We start from the raw sequence: 27,496 nt of genomic DNA on the forward strand, positions 1-27,496 counted from the left end.
ACACCTGCCTAGGGAGCAGCACTTCTAACAAGGGACATAAGGTGCTCAGCCTGTGGCTGTCATCCTTGATTGGGACACATCCTGGGTGGATGGAGTTGAATAAGGAGTGGCCCCTTAGCATTCCTTCCCAGACTTGGAGCAGTGCCACATCATCTTTCATCCTGCTCAGACACTGGTGTTGAAGATCTGCTATCCTCAGGCCTGGGCCAGGACCAGCCGCCCCGCCCCCAACCCTAGTGCCCAGCTCTGCAGATACCCAGGGATGCTCAATCATTTAAAAGGCCCCAGAGGCTCTGGATGTCAGAGCAGCTCAGCCTGGTGCCAGTCGGTGGCTCTGCCTCCAGGGGCCTGCCTGGTGCTGCCCACAGCACCCTCCCTTCCTGAGACACTAGAGATCCATGCTGAGGTTCTGGAGAGAGCCCAGACAGCAGGTGTCCCCGAGGTGTAAGACTTTGAAGTCTGAACAAGGTGGAGCAGAGAAGTGGCCTGCATCATTTCTGAAGAGCCTGTCATCACATCCACAACCTCCTGCTGGTGCCACCGTTTCTCAGGCACCAAACCTGTTAGCCGTGCCCGTCCATTTGGATGAATTGGTAGATCTTTCTCAGGAGCCAATTCGTGATTACCTCAGTAACTGATGGTAGTGCTCCAACCGTGGGTAAAGGTGTTTGAGGGTCAGGGAAGAGACCCCAAGTTGGCTTTCCTTTATAACAGCCATCCAGTGACTGCCCCATAGTGTTCCCACCCTAGAGACTGCACCGACGGTTCCTGATACCTACAGGCTGACCTGGTCGGTTCCTGATACCTACAGGCTGATCTGGTAGGACATTGCTCCCAATGAGGAGCCTCTGTGGGTCTTTAGCTGTCCCTCTTGCCATGAGTGCCCTGCTGGCTGTGCTCCTGGCACAGATTGCCCTGTCCCAGAGTGGGTGGGGGTGGGAGGATGTTTCTGTCCCTCTCCAGTCAACCTGATATCAGTGCTGGGTCCAAAATGTGCCATCTATTTCAGGTGTAAAATGAGAGGCAGGCTGAATAAGGACATGGCCTTGAGTGCTCACTGGGGTCAAGGCCATGCCAGTCTGAATAAATCCTTTACTTTGCAATGGCTTGAAGCCAGCAGTTTTCCAGTCCTCTGATGACATGTGCTACTATGCCCAGTGAGGACTATGCCCCTCACTCCCGCCCCCCCCCCACCCCCGTCATTTGGTATCACTCCGGTCCTTAGTCCTCCCGGGAGCAGGGGGGCAGAGCTGAGCGGCAGCCCGGAGCTTGGCGGGAGGAGGCGACGGGGGAGGGGCAGGTGGGGAGATCCGGCTGGAGGGGAGGCTCCGACGTCTCCTTCCTTCCTGGTTCCTGCAGCAGCTAGCTGCTGCCACTGCTCAGCTCTGTGAAGAGATAGCCAGGGACTTGGAGACAGTGTGACTCAGAGGCAGATCAGTGTACGGACCGGCGTCCATGGACCCTGGGGTAAGGGGGCCTTGCTTGCGCTACCTGACATTTCTGGGAGGGCTTCCTTTCCTCGGGAGCTGTAGGGTCTGCTTCTCCGGTAAGAAGACTGAGAAAGGAGGCAGTTGGGGGGACACTCACCTGGCTCATCGCCTCTCCTTCCTTCTGAGAGACACCTCCCATCTCTGCCCGGAGGCCAGCAGCGAATGCCAGGGTCCTAGGGGCCAGGACAAGGGCATAGAAATATCCAACCCCTGGAAGAGTTTGGAAACTTTGAATGACTGAATGCAGGACTTTCCCCTTGGGTCAGCCTGGGCCCTTCTGCTGTGACCTCCTCGGCCACATTTATGCTGCCACTTCCTTGTCCCTTTTGGGCCTTAACTCCTCAGGTGCTTGCTAGCTGCATAAAGCTCTGAGCTGCTTCCCCACACACAGGGCAATATCACCCCTCCAGTCCCCTCCCCCTTCACACACACACACACACACACACACACACACACACACACACACACACACACAGAGCCTCATGCATTATTGATCTCCTAGCAGAGTCAGGATGGCCAGAGCCGGTGCCAAGGGCGCCTGTGGGCACTGCTGCGGGATCTGGACCACCTCTTCTCCCACCCAGTGTCTCAGCCAGCCAGTGGCCTGCTCCTTCTGGGTGAGAGGTGCTTGTCAGGGGCACAGAGGACTGATGTAGTCACAAGGGACTGGTGAGGCTTTGCTTAGAAAGCCCAGGGTGGGTATCCTTGGGAGTGGGGGGTGGGGGCAGGTCTGGTGAGAGGAGGCACGTGAAAAATAAGACTGTCTCAAGGCTCAGTTTTTCCCCACACAGAAAATGGGAGCACAAAAAGTGGCAGCCAATGAGTAGAAGGGGCCAATTAGTAGAAGTTTGAAGCGTGATCTGCAGGGCAGTTGTGGTAGAGGAGCGGCCAAGCCGTAGATGTAGGCAAAGAGATCCTGAAGGAAGAGGCAGCTGGGCTGAGGAGCGCTTGCCCAGCCTAATCGCTGAGTCCCTCCGTCTCTTCTTGGACCCTCTTCTTTCTTCAGCCTCGCAAACAGAGCATCCCCTGGATCCCTGGGGTGTATGCCCAAGGTGGAGCCACATGCTGGATGCTAGCTTACGGTGGGGCCTGGATTGGGTGCTGCTGCCTAGGCCTGGGGGTGGTCAGGGCACACTTGGGGTATGTTTTGGCTTGCAAGTAGGGGATGTGTATCTTGGTGCAGGAGGGACCAGAGGTAGGAAACACGGCAGCAGAATGGAACTCATAAGTTTCTCTTTTGCTTCAAGGGTTCCCCCGGGACAAGGTGACATTTCCTCTCTCCACCCTGCTCTCCTCTCCTCGTCAGGGAGTACCTTCTCCTTCCTCATGGACTTTCAAGAAAGGGACACTCCCTCCCTGGCTGAGAGTACTCAGTCGTCCAAGCCCAGCCAGCAGGTCTGAATAGAGAAGCAGTGCCTGCCGGGTGGGCCTAGCTTGGGTCCCTGGGGGATGGGCTGAGGTGTTGGGCTCACCGACTGTTGCCCTCCGTCTACCCTGGACTTCAGGCCTCTGAGCTCTGGGAGGTGGTGGAGGAGCCTCGGGGCAGGCTGGCAGCAGAGGGCATCATGCCTGAGAGACAGGAAGGACACCTGCTCAAGAAGAGGAAGTGGCCTCTTAAGGGCTGGCACAAGGTAGGGTGGCAGGGTAGGGCAGGGGAGGAGCTACATGTGGGAGGGCACTGGACAGCCCTGGTAAAGGAGGAGAAAGATGTGTGTGTTCTCTCCCCATCCCGTGCTCTCGGTTGCCTGGTCCTGTCCCTCCGGTACAGAGGTACTTTGTGCTCGAGGATGGAATCCTGCACTATGCCACAACACGACAAGATGTGAGTCAGGTTCCGGGTTTGGGGTGTCGGGGGAGCCTACCCCCCAGGATGTTCTGAGCAGGTGGGGGGAGTCTTGAGTTAGCCAGAGGCGGGTTTGAATCTCATGCAGTTCCACCTTTCAGCAAGCTCTGTCGAGTTACAGTTGGCTTTCTGTATCCTGAGGCTCCGCATCTGTAGATTCAACGATTTAAACGCTCCTGTGCACACACACTCATGCACACATGCACACGCACACACGTTTTCAAAATACGTCTGTACTAAACACATACACGTCTTCTGCTTGCCATGATTCCTTAAACACTAGAACCACAATTCCCGCCGCATTTGCATGGCATTAGGTATTAGAAGTCCTCTGGAGGGGGAGGGGGAGGGGGAGGGCTGGAGAGATGGCTCAGCGGTTAAGAGCACTGACTGCTTTTCCAGAGGTCCTGAGTTCAATTCCCAGCAACCACATGGCGGTTTACAACCATCTATAATGTGATCTAATGTGCACTGTATACATAATAAATAAATAAATCTTAAAAATAAAAAGAAGAAGTCCTCTGGAAACGCCGACAGGACAGAGAGGCCGTATATAGGTTATGTGTAGAAACCGCGCCGTTTGCTAGTAGAGACAAAGCATGTGTGCGTTTAGATTCCTTTGTAGCCCTAGGACCCCCAAAATACCATGAGACAGCTATGTCCCTGGGCCTCAGCCTCCTTCCTGCTGACACGGGACGGGGAACAGAGGGCACACTCAGCCATGCCCATTACAAACTAAGTGCCCAAGAAATGGGAGCGTTATCACCCTTGTCCCTGTCCTCCTCTTGTGCTGGGAACAAGAGACAAGAATAGACTCTCCCGGGGGTGTCCCCTCTCCCACCATGTTAGACTCCCATGGGTGGTAGTATTTTTTCTCCCCTTGACTTCTCAGACCTGGATGAAGTTGGACATGGCGTAGTGTTCTGTGCTTACGAAGCAAGGAACAAGCCCCTTTATATATAGCTTGAGGTGCTTGGCCCTTGAGTCTAGTATGGCCTCAAGGAGACAGTGGTGCCTCTGCGCTCCTGGGAACCGCCAACCATGCCCCTGTCCCCCACCGCCCCTCCGCTGCAGATCACCAAGGGGAAGCTCCATGGCTCCATTGATGTCCGCCTGTCAGTCATGTCCATCAACAAAAAGGCCCAGCGCATCGACCTTGACACGGAGGACAACATCTACCACCTAAAGGTGACATCTCTGGGGACAAAGCCCAAAGTGTTCTGGGCATAGCCTGGCAGAGGTGCTGGGGGTGGGGGCAGGGTCTTCTCTATGTTTGACAAGGAGAAAGCTTCCATTGTGTGAAGCAGCCAGGAGCAGGCCCGCTCTCATAGTTAGCTCGTATATGTGGAGCTAGGAGCTCTGGTGCTTGGGACGCTGTACTCTGTCCGTCTGCAATAGAGTTTTGTACGACCTGGGTGCTCGCACTGGAGATTAGAGACCTGATGTTTTGCTCCTGGAAAGCGACCCCTTCCTTCTTATCTCTCTCTTCATCTCTGCAGATCAAATCCCAGGACTTGTTCCATAGCTGGGTGGCTCAGCTGCGAGCCCATCGCTTGGCCCAGCGCCTGGACATGCCCAGTGCCACTCATCGCAAGGTAAGATGGGCCGTGGAGTAGGGAGAAGGCGATGTTAAGATTTAAGGATGGAGCTGGGCGTGGTGGCTCACGCCTTTAATCTCAGCACTCGGGAGGCAGAGGCAGGCGGATCGCTGTGAGTTCGAGGCCAGCCTGGTCTACAAAGTGAGTCCAGGATGACCAAGGCTACACAGAGAAACCCTGTCTCGAAAACCCAAAAAAAAAAAAAAAGATTTAAGGACGGATGGAGGCTGTGGGGAACTGAGATCCAGAGAGAGCTGGGCACCATCTTCCCTCACCCTTGCCTTACCCTCTTCAGGTCCCTGGTACCCAGATGCTAACGGCAGGTAATGCCCCAGCCTTACCTGGGGTTGGACCTCGAGAGAAGGTGTCATCCTGGCTGAGGGACAGTGATGGCCTAGACCGCTGTTCTCACGGTGAGGGTCCCTGACCCAGGGAGGGTCTCTGTGGGTAGGGTCCACGTAGATCTGGGCAGTATCAACAAGAAGAAAAAAAAAATGTAAGCTGGGCGTGGTGGCGCACACCTTTAATCCCAGCACTCGGGAGGCAGGCGGATCGCTGTGAGTTCGAGGTCTACAAAGTGAGTCCAGGACAGCCAAGGCTACACAGAGAGACCCTGTCTTTAAAAACAAAAACAAAAAAGAAGAAGAAAAAAAATGTGACCTCTACCACTTCCTGAGAGGGGGCCCCCTCTGCTGGGGAAGACACCCTCTGCCTCCAAGGTGATCAAATCTTCTTGGTGCCCTGAGGAGCCCCAATTTACAGGAGATAGTAGGCAATGCTGTAGAATTTCTGAGAGGCTGTGACCTCAAGTTGTTTTCCAGAAGGAGGAGACCAAGGTAGCGATTTAGAGAACCGCAGCGTGTATAAATGAGAGACACAGCGTGTGCACAGGCAGTAGAGGTGAGGGGTGGTCTGCACACAGGGTGGGGATAGGCTACTGGCCTCCCCAGGAAATTAAGAAGCAGCTACATCAGGAGGACCGAAAGGAAATGCTTTGTGCTCCTGAGACAGACACAGGGAACAGTGTCAGACACTTCCTGGCTGCCAGCGGCATCTTTAGATGGAAGTGAAGGGGCAGACTGGGAGCCTTGACACCTCTAGGAGAGCAATGACCTTCCCCCCCCCCCTCCTCCCCCAGCGCTCTCAGAATGCCAGGGTAAGCTCCAGGAACTACACAAGCTCCTTCAGAGCCTGGAGTCCCTACACCGAATCCCCTCCGCCCCTGTGATCCCCACACACCAGGTAAGGGTCAGGGGAGGAGGCGGGGACGCCTCATCCCCAACACTTCAAGGGGCAGGCGTGCCCGCTTCATACCTGTCCGGCAGCCCCCCCCCCCCCCCCCCCCCGGCTGTTACTTTGCTCCTTTTGCCTGGTTACTGCCAGCATACCACACCCTCATGCCTGGGTGATCTGTGTCCTCCTCCGTGGCCCCTCCCAACCCTGTGAGTGAAATTACTCTTCAACTTGCCAGGCCTCAGTGACGACTGAGAGACCCAAGAAGGGGAAACGGACCAGCCGCATGTGGTGCACACAGGGCTTTGCCAAGGATGACACCATTGGACGGGTGAGAGGGAGTGCAAGCCCCAGGTGGCAGGGATGAAAAGTCCTAGAGGAGGGGGCTGGAGAGATGGCTCAGTGGTTAAAGGCGCCCCGTGCTCTTCCAAAGGTCCTGAGTTCAATTCCCAGCAACCACATGGGGGCTCATAACCATCTGTAATGTGATATGGCGCCCTCTTCTGGCTTGCAGGAGTACATGCAAGCAGAGCACTGTATACATAATAAAAAAATAAATAAATCTTAAAAAAGAAAGAAAGAAAAGTCCTAGAGGAAGCCATCCCTTCACCCTTCCTGTTCACCCACAGGTTGGTCGTCTCCACGGCTCGGTTCCCAACCTATCCCGTTACCTGGAGTCTCGGGATTCTTCCGGCCCCCGTGGGCTGCCCCCTCCAGACTACGCCCACCTGCAGCGCAGTTTCTGGGCCCTGGCCCAGAAGGGTAAGTACAGGCAAGGTGGTGGCCAGGAGTGGGGTGATTAGCTTGGGAAAGGACGAGGGGTCTGACTGTCTGGCCTGCGCGCCCCACCCCCCACCCCACCCTACCCCCGACAGTGCACAGCTCTCTCAGCAGCGTCCTGGCTGCCCTCACCACAGAACGGGATCGACTGAGAGACCTGCATCAGGGCTCAGAGCTGCCAAGGATGGCGGTGAGTCTCAGAGGGAGGGCCTGAGACTGAGGCCTGTAGATCCCGTTGGCAAACCTGTGCCAGGGCTTGGGGGTTGACGGAGGCTGTCCCTGAGTGGGTAAAGGGGGTGGATGGGAGAGGATTCCCCCTTTCCACACCAAGTCCCTCACCTTCTGCCTCAGGTCTCTGAGGTCCCAGATGGTCAGAGACGCCTCCACTCACTCTCCATCTCTTCAGACACCACAGCGGACTCCTTTAGTTCCCTCAACCCGGAGGAGGTGAGTGTGTAGGACAGACTGGATTTTCCTTGTGCTTTTGCTCTCAGGGTTGATTTTTTTTTTTTTTTTTTTAAGTCTAGAAACTGGTGAAGGGTAAGAGGGACCCAACTTCCATTTCTTTCATAGAGTATTGTAGCTCTCTTGCCTGGTCCTGAAGACAGTTTGTGTCTCATGTCTTGCTTTGTTTCGTTTGCAGTACTGAGGCTTGAACCTAGGGCCTTGCCCAGGCTAGGCAAGCAGTCCACCACTGAGCCACATGTCCAGACTCTGACGACTCTTGCTTTGACTTCAGAGCCCATGACACATTGGTTTTTAGCCTTTGATATAGCAATTTACACTTAAGAACTGCATAATCACCAGGCGTGGGGGCGCACACCTTTGATCCCAGCACTCAGGAGGTAGAGGCGGGCAGATCTCTGTGAGTTTGAGACCAGCGTGGTCTACAGAGTGCATACAGGATAGCCAGGGCTACACAGAGAAACCCTGTTTTGCTGGGCACAGTGGTGCACACTGGTAATCCCAGCACTACGGAAGGCAAAGGCAGGGGGATCTCTATGAGTTTGAGGCCAGCCTGGTCTACAAAACAGGTCCAGGACAGCCAAGGCTACACAGAGAAACCCTGTCTCAAAAAAAGAAAGACAGACAGAAAGAAGCTCTGTCTTGAAAAAAACAAAAACATAATCAAGTTAATAACAACAAAAGTTGTGAGCACTTTTTCTAATGTTTTAAGTAAGCTTAAAACTCTGCATTGGGCTGCGTTCAAATCTATTCTTGGCTGCATTCAGTTGTGTACAGCTCGTGGACATATCTGAATCATAAAATTTAATCCCAGGCCAGGTGTGGTGGTGCATGCCTTTAATCCCAGCCCTTGGGAGGCAGAGACAGGCAGATTGCTGTGAGTTTGAGGCCAGCCTGGTTTACAAAGTGAGTTCAGGACAGTCAAAGCTACACAGAGAAACTCTGTCTTGAAAAACAAAAGACAAAACAAAACAAAAAATTTAATCCCAGAAAAATCTAACCGATGGGTTCATGGTCCTGCAGTGGTAGCCAGGCTGAACAAGAGTCCCAGTGTGGCCCCTGCATGCCAGCTTTGCGTTTTGAGCCTCAGTTTTCTAACCTGCAAGGTGGGGACTTAGCTGCACCTGTCCATAGGGTCGGGGTCCAGACCGAGTGGGCCAGCACAGGAAAAGGAGCGGAGCCAGGCTGTGTTGGTGCCCACCACCTCCTCCAAGTTGCAGGGTTTTCCTCTCCCCCATTCCCCACCTTAGAAGTGCTCTCCTCTCTGCTATGGCTACTTGGCAGGAGTCTGGTTGGGGGGTGGACAGTTCCTTCTCCAGGAACTGTCACTCCAGTGGCCTCTGAGGCCTTACATCCATCTGGCCCCCACAGCAAGAAGCTCTGTACATGAAAGGCCGAGAGCTGACCCCCCAGCTGTCCCAGAGCAGTGTGCTGTCCCTTGCCGACTCCCACACTGAGTTCTTCGATGCCTGTGAGGTGCTCCTTTCCGCCAGCTCTTCCGAGAATGAGGTGAGGGAGGACGAAGCAGGCAGCAGGAGGGGAGGGACTTGGACAAGAGGAGGGTGGGGTGCTGAGATTCCCCGTGTCCTTTCTTACCTCCTCAGTGGCTGTCTCTCAGGGCATATCCAGATCTGTTGGACTCCACAAACCTTTCTTCCCAGCTTGACACACCTTACCTTACTGTGGTCTCTGATGCCATTTCATTTTCTCGTGACCCCATTTCAGCTTCTATGCTCTTTTGCTCCTTTGACCCCGTTGTCCCCCCCCCCCCACTAGACTCTGGATCTCAGCACCCATCCCTTTTCTCTGTGTCTTGCCATGTTCCCAGGCTCTTTTCTTTTCTTTCTTTCTTTCTTTCTTTCTTTTTTTTTTTTTTTTTTTCTTTCAAGACAAGGTTTCTCTGTGTAGCCTTTACAAATACTTTTGTTGTTGTTGTTGTTTTTGTTTTTTTGAGACATGGTCTCTCTTTGTAGCCTTGGCTGTCCTGGACTCACTTTGTAGACCAGGCTGGCCTCGAACTCACAGCGATCCGCCTGCCTCTGCCTCCTGAGTGCTGGGATTAAAGGCATGCACCACCATGCCTGGCTACTCCCGGGCTCTTTTCTAGTTGCACGGCAGGGTGGTATCTTACGGCTAAAAGTCCTCCTCGCTCCAAAAGGCTAGCGATCCTATTTCTGCCACGTCCTGGGCACTGCCACAACATCTGCCCTACCTCTCAACTCTCCCTGTCCAGGGTTCTGAGGAAGAGGAGTCTTGCACTAGTGAGATTACCACCAGCCTGTCTGAGGAGGTGCTGGACCTCAGGGGAGCTGACCGCTATCAAAAAGGTACCAACTGGATGAGCGGGCAGTGGGGCAAGGGTGAACCTGGCTGTGTTGGCTCCTGGCCTACATCATGTAGCGGCAGTCTTCTGTGTCCGGTGGACTGTTGCCTTTGGGTACTGATTCCAGAACTGACCTCAGAACCATGAGCTAGGGAGTATTTGGAGGGGGGCAGTCCTGGGAGGGGGTGGTGCATCAGGCTTGAAAATGATGCAGACCTTCATTCCAGTAGGCCGGAAAGGCTTAATGGGGCACGGCAGACAGACACATGGTTTCCCTTGGGCACTTTAGCAGAGTGGCTTTGGGCCTGTCCTTTTACTGAAAGTGGCTGAGGGCAGGGGGTGTGACTTGGTTTGTAGAGTGTAGCCTCCTACGCACAAAGCCCTGGCTTCCATCCCAGAACACTGCATAAACGGAGAGTGGAGGCACAGGTCTGTAATCCCAGCACTTGTGGGGGTGGACAGGGGGGTGGGGCAGAAGGAGCAAATGAAGGTTATCCTCAGCTACATAGTGAGTTTGAACTCAAGGAGACCCTATCCCTTCAAACTAATGGGGAGGACGGTGGGTGATCTGGATCGCAGCATCTGTTTTGTTCATCAGGGGACAGAGGCAAGATTAACATTCAGGCCCTGTTTCTGGGCACTTGTGTGTAGCAGTAGAACTGTCCCGTCTGCCTGGTTCTTAGCCCTGCCATCCATGCAACCCCCCAGGAGGTCACAAGCAGTCAGATGCTCAGTCACCTCCCATAGTAGGCACCCTCTGGGATGCCTCAGGAGGTTAGGAGGCAGCCCTGTGCAGTGGGCCTGGCACGTCTGGAACACCAGTGTCTGGAGGAAGGCTAATGTGTTTGCGTTGGCCCAGGGCCTTGTGTTCCAGGGACTGCTGTAGGGCCCCCTCGCCGCCGCTGCCTGCCAGCTGCCAGCGGGCCCGGGACAGATGTGAGCCTGTGGAACATCCTCCGCAACAACATCGGCAAAGACCTGTCCAAGGTGTCGATGCCCGTGCAGCTCAACGAGCCGCTCAACACACTACAGAGACTCTGCGAGGAACTGGAGTACAGCAGCCTCCTGGACCAGGCCAGCCGGATGACTGACCCCTGCGAGCGCATGGTACCCGCCCAAGACCACCTACCTGTTCCTCCTCAGGGCTTCTGCCTGACTTCCCAAATCCTGGCTGGGTGGATGCCTGATGCTGGAGCACCACATTGAAAACCACAGGCTTGGCTTGCAGTGGGCTGCTGTCCTGCTTCCTGGGCCGTCTTTACACCTGTGGCGTCCTCCTTGGCTTTCTCACAGGTCTACATTGCAGCCTTTGCGGTCTCGGCCTATTCTTCGACGTACCACCGGGCAGGATGCAAGCCCTTCAACCCAGTCCTGGGAGAGACCTACGAGTGTGAGCGGCCTGACCGGGGTTTCCGTTTTATCAGCGAGCAGGTGTGGGCCCCTGAGGTGGGAGGGCTGTTTCCAGCACTGGGCTTTGGGGACCAGAAGGTGGGTTAGTGGGTGAGAACAGGACACAGTAGCCACGTGACAGGCACGTGATAATGGGGGAGAGCTCTGCTCTGCTTATGGGAGGCAAAGTGAAACAGAACTCATGAACTCCTGAGGGATACTGAAAACCACACCCCAAGGTGTGCTGGCGGGAAAGGGGGGCAGCCCTGCTACCAAGGTCCTTTTTTAAACATTTTTTTAATTTTTAAATTTGTATTTAAATTTTATTTTATTTAAATTTTTTTTTAATTTTTGGTTTCTCTGTGTAGCCTTAGCTGTCCTAGACTTACTTTGTAGACAGGCTGGCCTCAAACTCACAGTGATCTGCCTGCCTCTTGTCTCCCAAGTGCTGGAATCAAAGGTGTGCGCCACCATGCCCTGCCTTGCTAGCTAGGTCTTAAAGGGTGGATTGGAGAAAGTCCGAGCAAGGAGCTGGAAGACTGGTTTCTCTTATATGTGCGTATGATAGGATGGATCGTGTACAGCAAAGTTAGAGATAGGGCTGAAGGCAGGGCAGGCTAGACCCCTTGCTTTGTAGCTGAAGGTGAGGTGCCTTCTGAGGTTTTATTTGCTTCTAAATCTGAAGGCAGTCGAAGGCGTGGGGAAGTTAAAGCAGAGAAACGGTACACTCGCAGAGGTGCTCTGTGAGGAGCACTCAGGCAGTGGTCTGCCACAGTTGGCAGAGGCCATCAGCAGGCCGTTAAAGTCATCTGCCTGAGAGCCAAGGACCTTAGCCTGTGGCACACCGAATTCAAGACTGTGTGTGCACCACCACTGACAGAACTCAGCAGTCAGTAGGATGATGAGGAGGGTGGGACGTCACCCTGTGCAGGGTACCACAGCCTATGGTGGGATGGGGGGGCTCTGTTCCGGGGAGCTGCCAGCCTTGCGTGGGGCAGCAGACTGGAACACGTGTAGCGGTATTGGAAAATGAGGCTAGTGAGCTGCGGGGGAAAGCTGGGTGTTCCCTGTCTTTCCAGATGAGGCGACTCGGTGCACAGGTGCAGGGGCCAGCCTAGCAACAGAGAAGGAAGGGAAGAAAAGAGCCGAAGTCGTCTACGGGGTGGGACTTCCTGGGGGCAGGGCGGGGGGTGATGTCCTGTTGGCTTCAAGCTCTGTGACCTGGGGCTGGGAACAGGTGACAAATCAGTGAGTTCCCATCTTAAAAGGTGGGAAAAATCAGGGGCCTCTGTGAGATGTGTCACCAAGAGGAGAGGTGGCCCATGGGATCAGGGCGGGGTGGTGGTGGTGGAGGGGACAGGTAGCCTCTTGAGTAAAGGACAGAAAGGACAGGGTAGAGATGAAGTGGCAGCGAGCGTAGCAGGTGTATTTGGCTTGCAGCCACTGGCTGAGGACATCACAGGACAACATACTTGGTAGATGGTGACATCATATTGCCACATCACAAGGTTGGACAAGGCTGGGTGTGGTGGCACGTGTCATTTATCCCTAGCACGAGGGAGGTAAAAGCAGGAGGGTTTCTGTGAGTTTGAGGCCAGCGGGCCACACAGCGAGTTCTAGGACAGTCAGGACTATAGAGAGAGACCCTGTTGCAAAAATACCCAACCCCCACGCCAAAAAAAAAAAAAAAAAGGCTGGACACCTTGACAAGAGTGGGCGTTTTGTTTAACTTTTATTTCTCTCTCATACATTATATCCTGACCACAGCTTCCTCTCCCTCCACTCCTCCAAGTCCCTCCCTCAACCTCCCCTTTCCCCCAGAAGAGCGAAAGTTAAAACATAAAATAAAAACTAGAAAAAAGGGGACTGGAGAGATGGCTCAGAGGTTAAGAGCACTGGCTGCTCTTCCTAAGGTCCTGAGTTCAATTTCCATCGACCACACAGTGGCTCACAACCATCTATAATAAGATCTGGTGCCCTCTTCTGGCCTGTAGGTGTACATGCAAGCAGAACACTGTAGACATAAGTAAATAAAGCTTTGAAAAATCAAAACTAGAAAAAGGGCTAGTGTGATGGTAAGGGTGCTTGCCACTAAGCCTGATGACCTGAGTTCAATCCCCATGACCTACATGAATAGAAAGAAAAAAAAAACTCTTGTAAATTCTCCTTTGACCTCCACACACATGCCATGGTTCACATGCTTGTGTGCACATATACACATAAATTAAACACACACACATATAGATATGTACTACATATATTAGTGTGTGTGTGTGTGTGTGTGTGTGTGTGTGTGTGTCTGTGCAGTACTTGCCTACCTGGTGCTGCAGAGTACAAAAGAGGGCATCGGGTGTCCTGGAACTGGAGTAACGGATGTTTGTAAGCTGCCGTATGGGGACTGGAAACTGAACTTAGATTTATTTATTTACATAGTAAGACTTCTGGAAAAGCAGCCAGGTACTTTAACTGCTGTGCAATCTCTCTAGCACCACCTTCATTTGTGCATGTGTGTGTCCATATGTGTGTGTGTGTGTGTGTGCGCGCGCGTGCATATGCATGCAGTGCCCTTGGAGGCCAGCCGAGGATGCTGGACTTCTTTGGAGCTGCTCAGTATATGCTCTTAACTTCTGATCCATCTTTTCACTCCTGAATGTGTGTGTGTCTTTTTTTTTTTTTTTTTTTTTTTTTGAAACTAGGGATTGGAGAGATGGTGAGATTGGCTTGGCGGTTAAGAGCACTCACTGCTCTTAAGGACCCAGGTTCAGTTCCTAGCACCACAACGTTGCTCACAACTGATTTTAACTTCGGTTTCGGGAGATCTGTTCCCTCTGCTGGTCTTTGTGGGCATGTAGTACATATCCATACATGCAGGCAAACACTCTACACATACACCTTTAAGAAATGAATCCTTAATTCAAAACTAGAAAAAATGCAGACTATTTTATTTTTTTTTTTTTTTTATTTTTTTTTTTTTGGTTTTTTCGAGACAGGGTTTCTCTGTGTAGCCTTGGCCATCCTGGACTCACTTTGTAGACCAGGCTGGCCTTGAACTCACAGCGATCCGCCTGCCTCTGCCTCCCGAGTGCTGGGATTAAAGGCGTGCGCCACCACGTCCGGCATGCAGACTATTTTCAAGAAATGTTATCATAAGACAATTTGTCCATTTATTTAGTTTTTGTGGTGTTATTTTGCTTTTTTTTTTTTTTTTTTTTCTTCCCAGATAGGGTTTCTCTATGTAGTCCTGGCTGTCCTGGACTCACTTTGTAGACCAGGCTGGCCTTGAACTCACAGAGATCCACCTGCCTCTGCCTCCCGAGTGCTAGGATTACAAGCATGCGCCACCACGCCCGGCTCTTGCTTTTTTTTTTTTTTTTGAGACAAGATCTTACTACAACATAATTCTGGCTGGCCTTGAACTTGCTATGTAAAGATGTGTGCCACAAAGAGGGTGAAAGTTTTGCACAGCAGAATCAAGTGGACACCAGGACGCAGCCTCCTGTCTGACCTACAGAGAGGACATTCTGCTCCTAGCCTTCCACCAGGAACAATGGCCACAGATGCCAGCGGAGATGCGCACAGCTAGAAAGGGAAGGCATGCAGTGCAGTCGTGGACCGTGTACTCTTGTCGACGGCTCCAGTCACTCAGTATAAAGCCTCATTCGTATGGCTGACTGTGCCAACAGTTTGTTCCTTCTATTAATGAATATCCCTTTGTGTGGATGCATGGCAATCTGCTTATTTTCTTTTTGATTGCCATTTGAATCGTTTCCTGTTTGGGATGTTATGAATAAAAGTGCTATGAGTGTTTATGTGGGGAAATAAAGGAAGGCTCGCTGCTTAGGATGGGAGAAACGGAAATCCTTTCGTTCATAGCGAAGGGGCCACAGAGAGGGAAGGGTGAGGGGAAAGGTGTGGGAGAGCGGTGGGGCAACAGAGGAGAAGTGCGGCACTGCATAGAGGGAGGGTAGGAGGGGAGCAGGGAGCAGGAGTGAAGCCAGAGGGGAAGGAGTAGCTGTCCTCACAGTGTAGGGGGAGGGTGAGGAGGGGAGCAGGAGTGAGGCCGGAGGGGAAGGAGTAGCTGTCCTCACAGTGTAGGGGGAGGGTGAGGAGAGGAAGCAGGAGTGAGCCGGAGGGGAAGGAGTAGCTGTCCTCACAGTGTAGGGGGAGGGTGAGGAGGGAGCAGGAGTGATGCCGGAGGGGAGGAGAGAGAGTAGCTGTCCTCACAGTTGTAGGGGGAGGGTGAGGAGGGGAGCAGGAGTGAGGCCGGAGGGGGAAGGAGTAGCTGTCCTCACAGTGTAGGGGAGGGTGAGGAGGGGGAGCAGGAGTGAGGCCGGAGGGGAAGGAGTAGCTGTCCTCACAGTGTAGGGGGAGGGTGAGGAGGGGAGCCGGAGTGAGGCCGGAGGGGAAGGAGTAGCTGTCCTCACAGTGTAGGGGGAGGGTGAGGAGGGGAGCAGGAGTGAGGCCGGAGGGGAAGGAGTAGCTGTCCTCACAGTGTAGGGGGAGGGTGAGGAGGGGAGCAGGAGTGAGGCCGGAGGGGAAGGAGTAGCTGTCCTCACAGTGTAGGGGGAGGGTGAGGAGGGGAGCAGGAGTGAGGCCGGAGGGGAAGGAGTAGCTGTCCTCTATTCTGCTCCCACTCTGACTGCAGGGGCAGAGGGCTAGCTCAGGTTTAGGATCTCAGAGGATTGTTGTGATCAGGGTCTAGATGTGGAGCGATAAGCCACTGGTCATTCATTCCCTCTGTGGGGTGTGTGTCCAGGCCAGGTCAAAGCCAGGGGCACAAACAGTGGCTGTGCTGCCATTTTGTTTTTGTTTTTTGTTTGTTTTTGTTTTTTTGAGACAGGGTTTCTCTGTGTAGCCCTGGCTGTCCTGAACTTGCTTTGTAGACCAGGCTGGCCTTGAACTCATAATGATCCGCCTTCCTCTACCTCCCGAGTGCTGGCATTAAAGGTGTGTGCTACCACTGCCCACCTTGAAAAACAACACAAAACAAACAAAACAATCACCCTGTTTATTTCTGTGTCTGTGAGCACATGTGCCGCTGCACAGATACAGGCGTCAGAGGCCAGCTTGTGAAGGCCACGCTCTCCTTCCACCTCTTAGCTTGATTCCTGGAGGTGAAACTCAGGTTGTCAGGGATGGTGACAAGCACGTTTTACCTACCAAGCCGTGCGCCGCTGGCATTTCCAGCCAGTTTGTGGGGAGCAGGTGGCAGAAGGTGCTGGGTGAGAGGGTAGAACTGCTGGGCGGACCGAAGGGAAGCCAGGATGCTGTCTGCAGACCACAAGAAAGCAAATAGTAAGGAGAACATCACAGCTGTAGACAGGAGGCAGGGAACAGAGCGGCACGGACCCTAGGCTGTGGGAGCGACCAAGTTGAAGGCTGCAGATGTGGAGCTGGTCCAAGGGAGGATAAGGCCAAGTGTATCCAAGAGCATGGAGCAAAGCCAAACAGGGAGAGATGACCAGCTGTGTGGGGAGGATGCGGATGGAGAGGGAAGACGGTCCTCAGGGAGGGCCGGGTTTCGGGGCATAGGTTGGAGGCCCCGTTTGGTATATATTACAGGGAATGCCCGGCCAAAGCAGAGTTAGTAAAGGCCTCTGTTGGCAGGGTAGCCAGCAAGGCAGATGAGCAAGGAGACCGCAGGGCCCTCTAGGGAGGAGTGCATGGACTTGGATGGTGATTACAATTAACTGCTTCTAGTGAATAGGAGTCAGAGAATTTGGGGGTGGGGGGCATGTTAGGAGAAGACCCCCCCAAGCTCCTTATGGACGGTGTTAAGGACTTCTTTGCTCATCAAGGTGTCCCATCATCCTCCGATCTCCGCATGTCACGCTGAATCTGAGAACTTCATCTTCTGGCAAGGTGAGGGGTATGGGGCCGGTTGGCAGAGAAGGTCACCAGTGGGTGGCGGCAGCAGGGTTGGGCAGCAGGAACGTTCTGGATCACTCTGGCTTTCTCTCTGTTCCCTCTCCCCTCCCTCAACTGACCTCTCCAGACATGAAATGGAAGAACAAGTTCTGGGGTAAATCCCTGGAGATCGTGCCGGTGGGGACAGTCAACGTCAGCCTGCCCAGGTGAGTCCCGTAAGTTCCAGTGGTCAGGCCTGCCCTGTGTGCTGGGGGTGACAACGGGCAGCCTTTGTGCATTTTACACCTGTGTTTGCAGCAGTTTCTGCAAAGAAGGCCAGATGTCTAAGAGCGGGGGTGGGGGGTGATGGTGGCATTTTGGCCAGGGGCGCTTAACAAGGTCTTCTGACTAAGTGTCTTTAACAACTTTTTGATCATGACTCACGTTAAGAAATGCACTTGAGACATCAAATCAGCATGTGTGTGAGGCACACCACACACACACACACAGACACACACATTTTCTTTTCTTTTCTTTCTTTTTTTTTTTTTTTTTTGTTTGTTTTTTTGTTTTTCAAGACTGGGTTTCTCTAGGTAGCCTTGGCTGTCTGTCCTAGACTCACTTTGTAGTCCAGGCTGGCCTTGAACTCACAGCGATCCAGCAGCCTCTGCCTCCCAAGTGCTAGGATTAAAGGCGTGCACCACCACCGCCCTTCTTTTCTTTTTTTTTTTCCCCTCCAAGACAGGGTTTCTTTGGGTAGCTTTAGCTGTCTTGGACTCACTTTGTAGACCAGGCTAGCCTCGAACTCACAGAGACCCCCCTGCCTCTGCCTCCTGAGTGCTGGGATTACAGGCATGAGCCAGCACGCCCAGCTAACTCACAGAAATCTAAATGGATGTTGGGACTAATAGATCACAAACCATGTTTGAAAACCCTCATCACAGCCAACGGTGGTAATACACGTCTTTAGTCCCAGCACTCAGGAGACAGAGGCAGGCAGATCTCTGTGAGTTCGAGACCAGCCTGGTCTACAGAATGAGTTCCGGGACAGTCAGGGCTACACAGAGAAACCCTGTCTGGAAAATCCTCATCTAAGTCCATCTTACAGATGGGCCAGCTGAAGCTAAAGAGAAAAGGGACCTTTTCCTAAGAGCAGCAGTGAGACCATTTTGTATTCTTTTTTTATTCTTTATTTTTTCGAGACAGGGTTTCTCTGTGTTGCCTTGGCTGCCCTGGACCCACTTTGTAGACCAGGCTGGCCTTGAACTCACAGAGATTCACCCAGACACATCCACTGATGTTCTGTGATGGCAGCTCTGCTTGTAACCAAGAGTCATGCTTCACAGAGCCGGTACCAGGACCCTGGCACTCCTTTCAGACCCATGTGACTTGATAAAGGAAAATACGAGCACTTGATTCACAGCCCACTTTTTTCCAGGGCTGGCTGACTGGTGCCCTCATGTGCCCTGTCTCTTTCAGGTTTGGGGACCACTTTGAGTGGAACAAGGTGACGTCCTGTATTCACAACATCCTGAGTGGCCAACGCTGGATCGAGCACTATGGAGAAGTGCTTATCCGAAATACACAAGACAGCTCTTGCCATTGCAAAATCACCTTCTGCAAGGTGGGCGTGGCCACCCTAACCCCGCCTCTCCACCCTGAGCGAGGCCTCTGATCCCGACATCCTGGGGAAGTGGGCGGAGCCCCTCACTCAGGCCCCGCCTTCTCCATCCTAGGCCAAGTACTGGAGTTCCAATATCCATGAGGTGCAAGGTGCTGTGCTTAGTAGGAGTGGTCGCGTCCTCCACCGCCTCTTCGGGAAGTGGCATGAGGGGCTATACCGAGGCCCCCCACCGGGTGGGCAGTGCATTTGGAAACCCAGTAAGTGGGATGTCCGCGGAGGGCCGGGCAGGGTGAAGATGGCTGTGACATAGTTCACCTGCCCTAGTGCCTTGCCTCCCCCAGATTCAATGCCCCCAGACCATGAGCGAAACTTCGGTTTCACTCAGTTTGCCCTGGAGCTGAATGAGCTGACGGCGGAGCTGAAACGGACGCTGCCTTCCACTGACACACGGCTGCGGCCGGACCAGAGGTCAGTGCCTGGCTAGCTTGACCCAGGAACTCCTTTAAATGGGGAAGGGGCAGGGAACCTCAGCTTCGGAGACCCCTGAGACTAGCCAGGGCACTGACTGAGGTCTGGATCACCAGGTACCTAGAGGAGGGGAACATACAGGCCGCCGAGGCCCAGAAGAGACGGATAGAGCAGCTACAGCGAGACCGGAGAAGAGTGATGGAGGAGAATAACATAGCCCACCAGGCACGCTTCTTCAGGTACTTCTGCCCCGCCCACCACGCTGAGTCCCTCTGCAGCCCAGCGCCTCATTGCTCTCTTTGGTTTTGAGTAGGGTTGTTGTGGGTGGGAGGCTGCACCGGGTTCCTAGCCTGTATTCTACCATCCTCTACCCACGCCTACTGGTGTTTTCCCTCCAGGCGACAGACAGACGGCAGCGGCAAGGAGTGGTGGGTGACCAATCACACTTACTGGAGGCTGCGCGCTGAGCCAGGCTATGGGAACCTGGACGGGGCTGTACTTTGGTAGCCCTGGCCTCGGGGCAGGAGACTCTGGGTCCTCACTCCTGCCCCTACTCCTACCTTGGACACATGGGTGAGGTCAGGTCCCACTCACTGCCCCTGAGTACAAAGGGGCATCCCGGGTTCCGGTCCTTTTCCCTCTGCTGGCCAGAGGGGTTGTATCTCAGCACAGTCTCGAGTTCTGCTACTGGGGTGGAAATGGAATCTGTGCTTCCCCAGTCTTGTTATCCCAGCAGCTGGCATGTCAGACCCTTCTCGCTCAGCCATCCTCCTCGTCTGGGAGTATTTGGGGGAGACGCCAGGTTCTCCAGATCTGCTCCCCACTTCAGTGCCTTCCTTGGACACAGAGGGCCCCTTGATGCTCCCTAGACTTTTCGTGCCCAGGGCGCTGGCTGTGCAGCAAAGTTGGAGCGAGCCATGGAGAGGAGATGCCCTTTTCCTGTCTGCCTTCTCTTCAGCATCTTCCCTTTGCCCTGCTCCATCCCTTGTCCTGCATCCCCTTCTCCCAAACAGCAAAACACCTGCAGCTTCCAGCTCCTCCATCCGAGGCCCACCAGTGGTCCCTTCAGGCTCAGCTTAGCACATGTCCCAAGAGGTGGGGAGCAGTCTGAGGTGCCTGGCCACAGATTCACCCAGGAGGGAGGGAGCCGGTGTGAGTGTAAGTTTGTGTAGGAGTGTGTGTGTGTGTGTGTGTGTATGTGTGTGTGTGTGTGTCCTGCTTGCAGGCAAGCAGGACCCTCTAATGTAGCTGGGACACCCCCACTGCCCCCCTCCCGCTGCTGGTGTCTGTCAGTGTTGCTGCTCATTCTGTCAGTTTGCCTGCGTCAGGTGAATTGCTATAACATTCCAAGCTCCAATAAAGACTGTCCGAGACTTTGGCCTGTGACCACTCATTGAAAACTATAGGCTCGGGGCTGGAGAGATGGCTCAGACGTTAAGGGCACCAACTGCTCCTCTAGCGGTCCTGAGTTCAATTCCAAGCAACCACATGGTGGCTCACAACCATCTATATAATGTGATCTGATGCCCTCTTCTGGCCTGCAGGTGTACATGCAGGCAGAGCACTGTATACATGATAATAAATAATACATCTTTAAAAAAAAAGAAAAAGAAAAAAAGAAAAGAAAACTATAGGCTCTCAAGCTCTGGGGAAGGCCCATAGGCACGGCTGTGTGTTCACTCACAGCTTTCCGAAAGGTCGCTTCCAAAGGAGTAGGGATGTAGCTCAGGGGTAGAGTGTGCTTGCCTAGCATGCAGAAGGCTGGGTCCCATCCCCAGCACTGACCGAGGACTAAGGGAAGAGCTTGACAAAAGTTAACTTATTGGAGCCAGTAAGATAGCTCAGATGGTAGGTTGGAGAGATGGCTCAGAGGTTAATAGCACTGGCTGTTCTTCAAGAGGTCCTGAGTTCAGTTCCCAGCAACCACATGGTGGCTTACACCCATCTATAATGTGATCTAATGCCCTTTTTTGGCCTTCAGGTAAAGAACTGTATGTGTATTAATAAATAAATCTTAAAAGAAAGAAAAAAAAAAAAAGATGGCCCAGAGGGTAAAGACACTTTGCCATGCAGATCTGATGACCTGAGTCTTGGTTCCTGGAAAATGGGTCATCAAGGAGTGTTGGCCGTATGGGTGGTGGGAAACTGCTGCAAGGCCTCCAGAGCATATGCTGTGAGTCGGCAGAGCAGAGGGTGGAGGAGCCAGCCCAGCTCACATGCCGGCTTTCAAACCTCTGGCCTCAGCTGTGGGTTTTCATCTGCCTGGCTTGTGTGTATGCATGTTCATGTGTGTGGGTGTGTCTCTATAGGCATGGGCGTGCACATGTGTGCGCTTTCATATGGAGATCAGAGTACAAGCTCAGGGGTCCTTCCTCTGCCACCTTCTATCTTTTTGTTTGGATAGGGTCTGAACATCACTAAGAAGGGTGTAGCTAGCTGCCCGGTGAGGTCCAAAACACTCCCTGCACTGTTTCCCACCTGGTGGTCAGTGAGATCACAGCATGAGTTTTCATAGGGACTCTGGGAATCCAAACTTGGGTTCTTGGCAATTTCAAGGCAAGCTCTTTAGTTACTAAGCTGTCTGTGTGTCTAGTTTGCTTTTTTTTTTTTTTTTTTTTTTTCTTTTTTTAAATTTTTTCAAGACAGGGTTTCTCTGTGTAGCCCTGGCTGTCCTGGGCTTGCTTTGTAGACCAGGCTCACCTCGAACAACTCACAGTGATCCACCTGCCTCTGCCTCCTGAGTGCTGCAATTATAGGCATGTGCCACCATGCCCCGCCCCCTCTAGTTTGCTTTTTTGTTTTGTTTTTTGAGACAGGGTTTCTCTATGTAGCCTTGACTGTCCTGGACTCACTTGTAGCCCAGGCTGGCCTTGAACTCACAGAGATCCACCTGCCTCTGCCTCCCGAGTGCTGGGAGGCAGGCGGCTTTAGTTTGCTTTTTAAAGACAGAGTGTTCACAGTATACCCAGGCTCCCTGAAATCCTGTGTCATCCAGGCTGGCCTTGAACGGTCAGGGTCAGTGTTCGGCAATCCTCTCGTCACAGCCTCTTGAACACTGGCATTACCTGAGCCACCACACCCAGCTTTCAGGTGCTAATTTCAAATGTAACACCTTTTCCTGCTTAAAATGCCCGTCACCTCCCAGTGCCCAGGAGCAGTCACCTCCCAGTGCCCAGGAACAGCCATGGGGCCGAAGCAGAGATTCCTGCTCCAGGCTTGTTTAGACACCTCTTTCTCTCGCTTCTTTGGGGTCTCAAAGGAGAAGCTGGGGAGCAGCTTGGGCTCTCCTTTGATTTCTTTTTTTTCCTCTTCTTCAACCAACCCCAAGTCCCTGCTCTGTGTTGGTAAGCACCCCAAGAGGAAGTCCCTGGGCTGGCAGGATCAGGAGACCCGCCTCCCAACTGTGGTAACTTCTGATGACACACCTTTCCTCTGTTTCCCTCTCCCCGGTCTCCAGGAAGAGGGGGTGACCTGCATTTGCAGGGTCTTTAGTTGCTCATAGAGGATCTTGTTTTCATTTTAGGAGATGTTCTACTGTTGCCAAGGCTGTCCTGGAACTCACTATGTAGCCCAGGCTAGTCTTGAACTCACAGTAGCCCTCCTACCTCAGCCTCCCAAGTATTGGGAGCACTAGTGTGAGCCATCCTGCCTGGTGGCACTATGGTGGCCGCAGCGGTTATTTAGTTTGGCTGCTGTCAAATTTGACAGTCTTGCTGTATGGGCTGGCCTTGAACTTGTGATCCTCCTGCCTCACATCTCCGGTTTATTTATGGAGACTATTAACATGAGCACACTTGACCTAACACCGTATGCCAGAAATAACTGCCACCCCTCCCCCACGCCAGCTGAAGCCTACATACATCAGGACCTTTTTATAACAGTGAGCAACCCTCCCCCTGACCCCCCACCTTCCCCTGGGAGCAGCAGAACACCAGAGAGACCAGCCTCTCTTCACCCTCCTCCAGACCTGGTTGCAGTGTTAAATTCCCAGCAGACACAGGGACCAGGCCTTCTGTGGCATGTGCTCGCCCTCTCAACTGTATGTCCTCTCTCAGCCTAGTGCAGGTGCCAGCTGGACAGTGCAGGTGGGGACAGGGCAAGAAGATGGGGTTATGGTGACCCTTACTGATTCCACAAGTTCACTCCATTCTGAAGAGCTGGAAAGCCTCTTTTCTTTCCTTCTCAATCGCCTTTGGAGACGATGTTGCTGTGTACCTCAGGCTGGATCTCAGCTTGAAGTCCTCTTGCCTCAGCCTGCCAAACGCTGACCTGCATTGCCACACCAGAGTTTTGCTATAGTGGGCCTTCCCCACCCCATTTTTGGAGAAAGGACTTTGTTAGATTGGCTAGGTTGGCCTCTCTCACCCTCCTGAATGCCAGGATAAGAGGTGTTTGGAACTACACTGTCCCAGTCCAGCCAGGGTCTGGTGGGTTGTCACTGACGGGGTGACCAGGCCAGCCTAAGGAGAGTTGGCGCTCTGACTTGGGATGGGATCTGTGGACAGTGTCAAAAGCCTAGGGCAGCCATTCAAATGGTCAGTGACATCTCTTACTGCCAGATAGAAATGAAAGGAGAAGCCAGGTGTGGTGGTGCACGCCTTTAATCCCAGCAGAGGTGGGTGGATCGCTGTGAGTTCGAGGCCAGCCTGATCTACAAAGTGAGTCCAGGACAGCCAAGGCTACACAGAGAAACCCTGTCTTGAAAGAAAAAAGAAAAGAAAAGAAAAGAAAGAAATAGAAGGAAGACTCCACTCTCAGGCCTCTGCTGGTCTGGTCCTGACAGCACTCTTAGCTGCTGGGCCTCATGGGAGAACTAAGCATCTGGCTTGGCCTGGAAGGCAGGGCCAGCTGGGGCAAAGGGGAGGAATGTGGATTTAATGGTTTAAAGTCTTGACTCAGCTGGAAGCCAAGCTGTGCGCTAAGGCAGGCCCCTCCCACAACGGACAAAGGGGAAGAAAAGATAGGCACTGCCCAGCAGGGTAGAGCAAACCATGGGGTAGAGGGAGGAAGGTGAGGTAGAGGTGGAGTCACAGCCCTCTCCCCACCAGCTGCCTGGCATCTTCCAGTCCCACACAGCTCCACGTCACTGAAAAGATGGTGGAGACACCTAAATTACATTAGGGGGGGAAAAAAAAGACACAAAATATTCTACATGGAATGGATGTTTCGCACAGGCATTTCCCAACCGGAGGCACCAAGCCATCTGGTGCCAGAACACACAGGGTACTTAATGTGACAAAAACAAAGCATCTGTTTCTGGCCAGGAAGGTTGGTGGACTGAGCTTTGGGAAGGGTCTGGGGACAGTGGAATGGAAGGGTTGGGACACTGCTGGAAGAAGAGAGAACAGAGAAGATGCAAGACGCACTCATGCGCGCGCACACACACACACACACACACACACACACACACACACACACACGCAATGCAATTCTTCACGAATCCTCAAGAGGGCGCCTGGCACCCTAGAAATGAGCAACTCTGCCATCCACTGAGATTGTTCCAAAAGTTTCCCCAGCATGTGGCTGTGGCTGCAGCTTTAGGAAACTGCAGGCTTTTAATCCCAGCACTCCAGGAGTCAGAGGCAGGAAGATCTCTGTGAGTTCGAGGCCAGCCTGGTCAACGAAGTGAGCCAAGGCTACACAGAGAAACTCTGTCTTGAAAAACAAAAACAAGCAAGCAAAAAATTAGGAAACCTCTCGTTCTCACAGACCCCAGGCACACCTGGAAGCTGCCAGAGGATATGAGCAACTGTCCTGAGCCCCACAACCCATCACACATTGGGACTGGGACCCTAAATCTAACCTTGTACCTTCAATTTGGACTTCCTTTTTGGTAAGGCAGATAAAACAGGGCCTACAAAGAGTACTCCAAGTTAAGCCGGGCGTGGTGGAGCACGCCTTTAATCCCAGCACTCGGGAGGCAGAGGCAGGCGATCGCTGTGAGTTCGAGGCTAGCCTGGTCTACAAAGCGAGTCCAGGACAGGCAAGGCTAATCAAAAGGATGAACAATGGGAGGAAGGCAGGGAGAGAAAGTGGTTGATTGATTGATTGATTGATTGAATCCATGCACACACTAAGAAAAGGATCCACAAGTTCATCTTCAGACTTTGACACGAAGCTTTGGGTTAAAGCAGAAAGCCGAGGCGTGAGCAAGAAGTAATGTTCAGTGCAGCTGGCCCCGCCCATCACCGATTCTCTGCATCTGAGCTGCACCACAGGCCAGTGGTGGTGGCTGGAGACCTGCAGGCGCCTTCTGGGGTCTGGAACAAGACACTATAAGATGCCTCAGGCTTTCTTACCTTTGCGCTTTCAGCTGTAAGGGAAAATGAGGTTAGACATTAGCATGTTCTGGATGACAGTCTCTGAGAGAAAAAAGAGCCTATGGCAGAGGTCACCAGGTGACCCAAAGTAAAGGTCACAAAGAGAAGCCAGGCCTTCACCATGCTTCTGGCTACCTAAATGAAAAGGCAATGGTTTTATTTCTTTGTTTTGTTTGCATGGTTTTTTCTTTTTTTAAAGTGGCTTCAAAGTATTTGTCATACAAGAAGACAGAAAGTTCCAGAAAGGCAGGAAGATCCTAGCTGGCAATGAAAATAGTTGCAGCGGGAGGAAATGGACCCCTGAATTACTACCCTTTCACCTAAAATTGGATGTAGCCAGACATACCTGCAGTGAGTGTCTGCAGGCGACAGGAAGAGTCAGCCCTCTGCTGCTCACTGCCTGAACCACTGCCTCAGCCCCAAGATGGCCACCCTCAGTCCCCACTGCCTCTGGGGCTGGAGGCAATTTGTCCTATCAGGAGTGTTCCCCTTTCTCACTTTCTTTTCACTTTCTCTTCTTCTTTTGTTTTGTTTTGTTTTTTCTTTCTGTTTTATGTTTTGTTTGTTTGTAGGAGACAGCTCCCATTATATAGCCTTGGCTAACCATGAACCCACAGAAGTCTGTCCCGCTGTCTCTTCCTCCCAAGTGTTGGGATTAAAGGCATCTGCCACTACACCCAGCCCAAGGTATTTCTTTCTTTCTTTTCCTTTTTTTTTTTTTTTTTTGTTGTTGTTGTTGTTGTTGTTGTTTTTCGAAACAAGGTTTCTCTGTGTAGCCTTGGCTGTCCTGGACTCACTTTGTAGACCAGGCTGGCCTCGAACTCACAGCGATCCGCCTGCCTCTGCCTCCCAAGTGCTGGGATTAAAGGCATGCGCCACCATGCCTGGCACGAGGTATTGTTTTCTAAAACAAAAGTTAACATTGAATTGAAAAATATTCTTCTACATCTAGGGAGTTGATCACTCTGTTGGTCTGTTATAAGGAAGAATTTTTTGTCCCATTTTATCATTTAGTTCTATTTCCAAAAATTTCAAATTTCAAAATTTCCACTCTGCTTTCTCCTCTGACCAATGAGTTATTCAGAGGTGCTCTCATTTTCAAATATATGGTGACTGGTGTTTGTCTTCATTATTAAAACTTTAACATAATTGGATTGTGGTCACAAAGTGAGATGACTCAGGCTCCCGGTCTTTGAAGTCTGTCGACAGGTTCTTCTTTGGTCTAATGTGTAATTAACTCACCTCCCATCAAGTTCAGCCCAGTGTGTAACCCTCGGGATGCCATATCTTAGCGGGACATACTACATTTGTAGAGGTCTAGAGGAAGTCAAGATGAGAAGGCCCCTCTGGATCCTTTTTTTTTTTTTTTTTTGGTCTTTCGAGACAGGGTTTCTCTGTGTAGACTTGGCTGTCCTGGACTCACTTTGTAGACCAGGCTGGCCTCAAACTCACAATGATCCACCTGCCTCTGCCTTCCGAGGACTGGTATTAAAGGCATGTGCCACCACGCCCAGCCCCCTCTGGGATCTTGATTGTTGGGCCTCTGGTCATAACCAGAGCCCCATCGCCTGGCGAGCCAGTACCATGGACAGCAGACATGGCAAGCTGGGGTCTCCAGGCAGCTTCACAGGTCCTGCTGGTGCCTTTGTTTTGCTCCTGTCCTGGTATCTTTGCCAGTGACTTGGGACGTCCCAGTGGATGGTCTGAGTAAAACCATCAGTGATGACCTGGACCATCACTGTTCCTGGGGGGTAGGGGGGGCCTCCATCTTTGTTCTTTGCCCGAATAGGTTCTTGGACCCAGGACTCTCAGGGCATCTGGGAAGCAGTGTCAGTGCTTAGGGGGAGTTGTTGCTGCTCCATTTCTCTGGTCTTCTGGAAACAGCAGAAATAGCAGAAGTCTCGCCTTGCTGGACAATCAGATCACATGGTCTGTCCACCACTCACAACTTTCCTGAAGGCAAGTGGAGTGGGCACTATAGGGAGTTTTGAAAAGCTTGTTTGTTTGTTTGTAGGTTTGTTCAGGTTTTGTTGTGTCCTGGTAGAATAGGGGCTTGAATCTAAGGCCTTGTGCTGGGATTAAAGGCGTACACCACCATGCTAGGCCCTCCACGCCC

The 27,496-nt window shown here is 52.6% G+C and overlaps 1 protein-coding gene across 1 annotated transcript; it reads left to right on the top strand.

Annotated features, from left to right (window-relative positions):
• Positions 1-1,451: 1,451 nt before the first annotated feature.
• Osbpl7 (oxysterol binding protein like 7) lies at positions 1,452-20,268 on the top strand. The gene is made up of 23 exons (XM_051158445.1): positions 1,452-1,467; positions 2,738-2,885; positions 2,996-3,121; positions 3,259-3,312; positions 4,408-4,521; positions 4,833-4,928; positions 5,227-5,344; positions 6,070-6,173; positions 6,403-6,495; positions 6,794-6,926; positions 7,040-7,134; positions 7,296-7,391; positions 8,781-8,918; positions 9,643-9,736; positions 10,592-10,839; positions 11,026-11,163; positions 16,920-16,983; positions 17,117-17,195; positions 18,448-18,592; positions 18,705-18,849; positions 18,934-19,060; positions 19,177-19,299; positions 19,459-20,268. The coding sequence occupies exons 2-23, from the start codon at positions 2,817-2,819 to the stop codon at positions 19,565-19,567; spliced, it is 2,508 nt and encodes an 835-aa protein (XP_051014402.1). The 5' UTR covers positions 1,452-1,467; positions 2,738-2,816; the 3' UTR covers positions 19,568-20,268.
• The last annotated feature ends 7,228 nt before the right edge of the window (positions 20,269-27,496 follow it).

This window comes from Acomys russatus, chromosome 16 (genome assembly GCF_903995435.1).
Source record: "Acomys russatus chromosome 16, mAcoRus1.1, whole genome shotgun sequence".
NCBI lineage: Eukaryota > Metazoa > Chordata > Mammalia > Rodentia > Muridae > Acomys > Acomys russatus.